We start from the raw sequence: 8,225 nt of genomic DNA, 5'->3' as shown, positions 1-8,225 counted from the left end.
AAGACTTATAAAGAAGAAAGAAAATATTTTTGGTTTTCGGTTTTTTTCTTTTGAGAATTTTTGAAAAGAGAATTGTTTTTTATATTTTTTTTTGAATTTTGATTTTTTTTCGGAGAAAGACTTCTAAAGAAAAAATATATATTTTTGGATTTTGATTTGATTTTCTTTTCAAATGAAAGACTTATAAAAAGCAAGAAAATATTTTTTGTTTTAAATTTTTTTATTTGGGATTTTCTAAGGAAAGACTTTTAAAGAAGGAATTAAAGGACAATAATTTTATGGATTTTTGAAAATTGGGGCTGAACCGATGAGGTTTGCCTACCTATCTCATATCCGGTGAGAATCAGACCCGCGTAGTTCGGTCAGTTTTGACACAATAGGGAAAACATGATTTTTTGACTCATTTTGAAATGACTTTTCTTTTTCTCTTTTTTTTTTTTCAAAATTTCGGTAAAGTTTAAGAATTTTTCAAATAACTGGGTTTTTCATAACTGAGTGAATTTTCCTTTTCCTACCTCGCTCTTGGGTTTTCTTGATTCTCCTCCCCTATTCTAGAAGCCGATCAACATGCAAGCCGAAATAAATAAATGCACAAATAGCACGTAGGATGCATCAGGATAGTCTTTTATTTTTTGGGTACACCTATCCTAAACGGACCCAATTCCTGTGTTGATTCCCCAAAGTCAAATGCACGTGATGCAAACAAACGTTCATACTAGGGATACGGCATGAGGCTATGTTATTCTAGCTTTAAAATCCTGGGGGGAGGGTGTTTTAGACCTGGCTTACCCAAGCGGACAACTCGAGCCGAGGTGGGGGTAACGTACCGGGAGCACGAAAGTCTATCCGGCCTAGTTACTGATCCAGCCTTGTTCTATTTGGTATGACCTCTAACAGAATAGCGGGCCACGCGCATGTGTGCACCATAAATTTAGAAGACTCAGAAGGGAGGCGTAAGAAGGCAGTTTATATAGTTCAAATAATATCAAAGCGGTAAATGAGCGGCAATTAGCACATTAGGCCTACAAATACAGTAATATCAATAATCAAGAAAGCCAAGTATAGATCACATTACAAGCTCGAATTCTGAACCCTGAACTAGAAGTTCTGGGTTATTTTCCCCAGTAGAGTCGCCAGAGCTGTCACCCCCCGTTTTTACCCCAAAAGATATGTATATTATGGATCGTTGTGGGTTAAAGAGTTTTTCCAATTAAAGTGACAAATTTGATTAAGGATTATTTTTATTTACAGAGTCACCACTTGGAATTAATCTTTTGGGTGTTCCAAGTCACCTTTTATTTGAATCCCTAGTCAAAGGAAGGTTTGACTCTATTATTATTGGTCTGCGAAAATAAAATTCGGGTAAGGAATTCTGTTGACCGGGGAGAAGGTACCCGAGTCCCGTGGTTCTAGCACGGTCGCTTTAAATAAACAGTGATTATGTTTTCATGTTTTATCTATTCGCTTTTATATTAAAATATCGAATTATCTTTGAAACGAATCACGTGTGTGAATCAGTTTTGTTTATTGTGCCAAAATCATGTCACGTGTATGTGTACGCAAAATCATATCACGTGTATGTTTAGCGTGTAAAAAGAGATGTTATGAATTATTTTTGTTGGGTTTTGAGTGATGACGTGCTGGATTTTTCGAAAAGAAAGACGAAGAAAGAATGGCACGAGTAGAAATTCCCTTAGCATAGAAGAAGAAAAATAATTTCTCTCAATTCCCTCCTCTCTTTTTTTCTTCTCTTTCTACTCCCCTCTCTCCTCACATTTCTCTTCTATTTATAGAAAAAAAAAATCGGAATTGTTTCAGATTTTGTTCTATTATTTTATTATTTTTTAATTAAAAAGAATTTCCACTTCCCATTTTTCTTCTTTTTAAAAAAAACAAATAATTCCCCACTTTCCTTTACTTTTTTTTTTTTTTAATTTTCCACTTTTTACTTTTCTTTTTTTATTTTTCACTTATTTTACTTTTCTTTTTTTTAATTTCCACCTATATTACTTTTCTTTTTTTTAATTTCTACTTTTTTTTATTTTTTTAAAATAAAATTCAGCTACCTTTACTTTTATTTTTTAATTAAAACTTATTTTAATTTTCATTTTTTAAATTTTCACATTCTTTTACTTTTTTTTTAAATTTTCCACTTTATTTTACTTTTTTAAAAAAACAAATTTCCACCTAATTTTACTTTTACTTTTTTTATTCCATACATTTAATTTTCCTATTAATTTATTCCCATCCAAAAATTAAAAAAAAATTTAATTTTTTCCTTTTTGTTTTAAATTTATTTTATTTAAAAATAAAAATAAAAAATAAAAATAATACTAATAGTTATAATTTGACCTTTTAAATTATTTTTAATTCTTACCCTATATTAAAAAAATATAACAAAGCTAAAAATATATATATATATATTAAATTTCTAAAAATATTTATATATATTAAATTTTTAAAAATATTTACATAGTAGAAGGTGGTAAAAATTTAAATTTAGTCAAAAATTAGGTGTTCACAAGGCCTATAATATTGGTTGATGCATATAATATTATGTTATATTTTATTATATTCTTTAGCTATTTATATTGCCATTATTTATGACATCACGTATATCCAATTAAACTTTACTTGTTCATCTTCATAAGTTCAAAAGACATTCAATTATCTTGACATCGACAAATAAGTGTTCATATGACGATCCACATTAATCATCTATAAATACTATATATATATATATATATATATATATATATATATATATATATATATATATATATATATATAAAGTTGGAATGTTTTTATTTTTAATAATGTTGCAGGTCAATGTTGTAGCTTAGAATATAAGTTCCTTTTTATGTTAATCCCTCTTATTCCACTAGTTTTAAATTCCATTTGAAGTCAAAACTCCATATGCTTTCATGATTAAGCCAATTGTCAATGAACATGAACGAACATGAGTGTACCAATTTTTGTACCCAATCATACGAAAGACTAATCACTAAAACAATAATTACTATGTATTTTATCCTTAAGTACTGTGGGAAAACTGGTCGGGAAAAAAAGGGAAAAAGAGGAGCAATCTTCTAATCATATTCTTAAGAGAAGTCAAGAGTCAATCTTTTCGTAAAATGAATTTCATAAATTTACAGGCTAGAATGTTTTAAAGAAAAAATATAGGGCAACTAATTTACCTCATACAACTTTTTTTTTCATATCACAAATATTCTAAAATATAGTTATTGAAAAGAAAAATAATAAGCCATACTCGTAAAAGAAAAAAGGGTTTCTCTTGCTCAAATGTACTCAGATAACTTGAAAATGCATTGACATTGGTAAATCTATATATTAACAGAACAAAGTTTACTCACAAAGGGAATTTTTTCGACAGTAGACCAAATAGCGGCGCACATTTCTCTTAATCCACGAGACGGAGAAGTGCATGAACCCGAGAGCCCTATAAATACCCTTATAAAACATCTGCAAACATGGAAATTAATTCTCCATTACTCGAACATAATTCTTATTCATCTTCTTTTCTCCAACCTGCAGAAAAAAGATGAATACCAGAAAATTTATTCTTCTTCTTCTAACCATCTTCTTTCATTCATCATCAGGAACCAAGACTACGTACAATGTGCAAAGTTATGGAGCCAAACCTGATGGCAAGACTGATTCAGCAAAAGCATTTCTGAGTGCATGGGCTGCAGCTTGTGCTTCTACAAAGTCTGTTGTGATATACGTGCCACAAGGAAGGTATTTAATAGGAAGTGCTGCATTTTGGGGACAATATTGCAAGAACAAAGCTACTACAATCAGGATTGATGGCACCTTAGTGGCACCCTCTGATTATAAAGTTATAGGTAATACTGGAAATTGGCTAAAGTTTGAGAGAGTCAACGGAGTCACCATTTCTGGTGGGACTTTTGATGGTCAAGGTGCTTCTCTTTGGGCTTGTAAAGCCTCTGGCAAGAGTTGTCCTGCCGGAGCAACGGTATGTTCCATCTTTTTTACTTTTAATTAAACCATTTGTTTTAATTTATGTTCAAAATTATTTTCCTTACTTTCTTAAATTTCATGTCTAGTCAAATTAAGACACATAAATTAAAATGGAGGAAGTATATTTTTAAGTTAAAATGAGCCTAGCGAAATGAAGTACTCTTTTCGTCCCAATTTATGTGGTTGAGTTCGAATTTCGAGAATCAAACGAGATTTTTAATTTTTTATATGCTTTTTAGATATTTTAAATTGTTAATTATTGTGACTTATAGTATGTTTTACATAGTTTTCAAATATATGAATTTTGTTTCAAAAAAGTTAAATATTTTATTTCCAAATTCATGGTTAAATTTAAGGAGTTCGACTCCCGAAATTCGAGCTCCGCTACACAAACTTGGACAGAGGGAGTAGGAGCTTTTACCGTGTGCACAAGAGGTCATAGGCAGTGGCAAAAACAGAAATTTTTCTAAAGTTGTGTAAGATCTAGTATATATACGTTAAAAATTTAGTAATATTTGACTTATATATACAAAGTATAATTTTTCGGTAAAAGATGTTAACTAACCACCTCTCCCCACTATAACTCAGCCCCTAATTTCATGTAGAGACAAATCTAAAATTTAAATTTAGTTGGTTAAGCCGTTAATTTCTTACGTTTTAAGAGTATGGGATCAAAATTTAATATTTGTTAAACTTTAATTGTTATTTTCACATAAATATTTACACTATGATAAAAATATTGATTTCAAGTAAACTCAATAAACTAGGCTCCGTTCGACCATTGATCGTAGGTTGAAAATAGCCTTTTACATAAAAGGTAAGGTTGTATGGAATACAACTATAAATAGTGAAAGTAAATAATCACAATTACTTGCAGGTAATATAGATAATATAATAGCAGATTTTAATCGAACAGAACACTAGAAGAATACCTCTTGAAGTGTGATTGCAACCGTAAAATTAGCCTTCATGTTCCCTCGATCTAATCAACCAAATCACTACCAATGCGTGTCTCACCAGTCGGATCAAAATTACCACATATTCTACGGTCTTCTACTATGTTACTCCAATAATACTAGGCTGTAAAATATGTGGCGGGAGAATTTCTCCCAAGAAAAATGTATAGTAAAACCTCTAGCTCCTTGATTTAATAAGACACTATATATAGCCACAAATTTTAGGGTTTAAAATCGTTTCCCAAACCTGTTAAGTCTTTTTTTTAATCAAAAATCAGATTCTATTTAATTCCTAATTATTTACCCACAGCAGCGACCATAAAATATAATTAATAAGGCTTTCTGTTATGGAATTAATTAGAAATAAATGAATTAATCCTATTATAGTAAATTATGAACTGTTTCACTAAAAATTCGTAATTGCACTCCTCATTTCAATTTTAAGATTATTCAATTAAACCTTATTTAACTCCCTATGTATCAAATACTAATCGAATAAAATTAAATTATTGATAATTTAATTCATTAATTATTTTCTTTAAATTTTCGCTTAACTTATTTCATATGACGGATATAAAATTCACTTACAGGGTTTATACATACAAACTTATAAGGTTTCATAAAGATGTATTATCAATCTCTACACCGAGACATGGATTCCATCAACTAACTATTACTTCGCTAATGTATATTATTATCATCCTATTTATCAGTCATTGACCCACAAAAGAGTCTCACCTATTAATAAATCAAAACAAGAAATAATATGCACAACTAATAATTGTTGTATCATGATTAAGAGTATAAGTACATTTAGTCCGTTCAATAAATACAAAATATACTGGTACAAGAAGTCGGAATTATACCTTTCACATAATCAAGATAAAATATATTTAATCTTATGCTACAATCATTCTGATGACTTGTCCAGTATATTCTATCATTGGATTGTGAACATAATCTTTATAATTTATAAGATCCGATGATTTAATCTTTCATGTATAAGCTAAACTTTATACGCCAAATCAACTACTATATACGTTTAGGACTCAACCAAATACATAATCTATTTAAATCTTTATTAAAATTGAATAAAAAAATCAATCTATAATAAAATTAAAGCATCTAATACATAAGTAAAGGAGAAAGATGAATACGTGATCTATTTAGATCTTTATTAAAATTGAAAAAAAAAATATTTTATAATAAATATTATATCTAAACACATGGTTAATAGCATATATCCTAACAATCTCCCACTTTGATTTTTAGCAATTATAACTATTAGATCTACTATATCTAAGCGCATGGTTAATTGTATATATCCCAACGGGTTTGACCCTTGTTCGGACCCGTGCATAGTGAGAGGTTACCATGCCGGGTTAGCTAGCTACAATCTTCTTTAAAGTTAAGCATAGAACAGGTTTTTGAGATAGCTACTTTAAACTCAACTGTTTAAAAGATTAGTGTACATAGTAAATTATATATACAAACTCCAATATACTCATTGTCCATATCTTCTTCAACCATATATTGAAGTACTGATTTATTGAAAAATTGGTGCAGACACTTGCCTTTTACAATTCAAACAACATTGTGATGAGTGGATTGACTTCATTAAACAGCCAGATGTTCCATGTGGTACTTGATGGGTGCCAAAATGCTAAGCTGCAGAAGATGAAAATCTCAGCCTCAGCTAGCAGCCCAAACACCGATGGGATTCACATAGAAGCTTCTTCTGGTGTCACCATTCTGAAAACTGTAATTGGTACTGGAGATGACTGTGTTTCAATAGGCCCTGGCACCTCCAACTTGTGGATTGAAAATGTTTCCTGTGGCCCTGGCCACGGCATAAGGTAAAGCAGACAAAATCCCATATAAGTTGTACTAATATTTTTCTTTAATAGATTTAAGTAATATATATTGATGGTGTAGAAACTTTTTTTATACCATTAGTGCAGTTAACTGTCATAGTTGGTTAGTAACAGTTTTTACTAGCCTACCAATTAATTTTTGTAATTGAGATTTTCCTATTATTACTCACTTTGTTTCACTTTATACGACTGAACACATAGTATAATAAAAATTAAAAACCTTTAAAACTTGTAATCTTAAATATACCGACATATATATTTTTGTGGCTATAAAACTTTTAAAACATGATGTCTTAAACAAGTCATAATATTTGTGTAGCTTAAAAGATTGTCATTAGAAATAAAATAAAAAGTTTATTAGGCTAAATTATTTTTAAATTTAAAAAGGGATTATCTTTTTTACTACGGACCAAAAAAAAAAATAGAATCACATAAACTAAAACAGGAAGAAGTATCTTATAAGTGATTATATTGAGTAAATATTATTTTGAACCGTCTATGCATAAAACTTCAAACATGTTAGGCCTTATTTTAGTCTCTCTTTCAAATATACTTTACTCATAGAGGCAGTTCTCTCTAAAACTTCTCTTTCCTTGCGTAAATGATCTTTTGCAGCATTGGAAGTCTAGGCTGGGGTATGCAAGAACCAGGAGTTCAAAATGTCACAGTGAAGACCACTACATTTAGAGGTACTCAAAATGGTCTGAGAATAAAGACATGGGCAAGGCCTAGCAATGGATTTGTAAAAGGTGTTCTCTTTCAGCATTCTGTGATGGTGAATGCCAGATACCCCATCTTAATTGACCAAGAATATTGCCCTGATCAGAAGAATTGCCTTGACCAGGTACTCTTGGCCTAATTAGAAATTATAATGAACAATACAAGCATCTTTGCTATTTTAATGATCTTATACAAAACCATGCATGATTGTGATGACTTCAGAAATTTCGAATTCAGTATGCATATATATGTACATTAGGCAGTAACGCTTACGGTTATTTCCCTTTTTCAATTCACAGGAATCAGGAGTTAAGATAAGCGATGTAACATATCAAGACGTTCATGGAACATCAACATCACAAGTCGCAGTAAAACTTGCTTGTAGTAAGGCTAATCCCTGCAAAGGGATTAGACTGGAGGATGTAAATCTTACCTTTAAAAATCAACAACCACAAGCGTTATGCTCCAATGCTGCTGGAACTTCCTATGGTCTAAATAAACCAGCAAGCTGTTTGTAGCTTAACTGGATGTACAAGGTCAAAACCGAGTTTTGCCCTTCATATGATTATTCGAGATTGGAACATGATGGTGCCAAAAACTTGTTGGTTCCCCAAGTACAAGCAAGTATACGTGGCCGTCAAGTAATAAAGTGACTCGAAAGTCGGATGTCGAA

General features: G+C 30.6%; 1 protein-coding gene across 1 annotated transcript; it reads left to right on the top strand.

Annotated features, from left to right (window-relative positions):
* Window positions 1-3,518: 3,518 nt before the first annotated feature.
* LOC104101600 (polygalacturonase-like) lies at window positions 3,519-8,225 on the top strand. Its single transcript, XM_009609084.4, has 4 exons — window positions 3,519-3,997; window positions 6,525-6,814; window positions 7,448-7,676; window positions 7,852-8,225. Exons 1-4 carry the CDS (start codon window positions 3,563-3,565, stop codon window positions 8,068-8,070), a joined length of 1,173 nt encoding a protein of 390 aa, XP_009607379.1. The 5' UTR covers window positions 3,519-3,562; the 3' UTR covers window positions 8,071-8,225.

Source organism: Nicotiana tomentosiformis, chromosome 6 (assembly GCF_000390325.3).
Source record: "Nicotiana tomentosiformis chromosome 6, ASM39032v3, whole genome shotgun sequence".
NCBI classification, from domain to species: Eukaryota; Viridiplantae; Streptophyta; class Magnoliopsida; order Solanales; family Solanaceae; genus Nicotiana; species Nicotiana tomentosiformis.
Note: the sequence above shows the minus strand (reverse complement) of the source record. Positions and strands in the feature narration are given on the sequence as shown.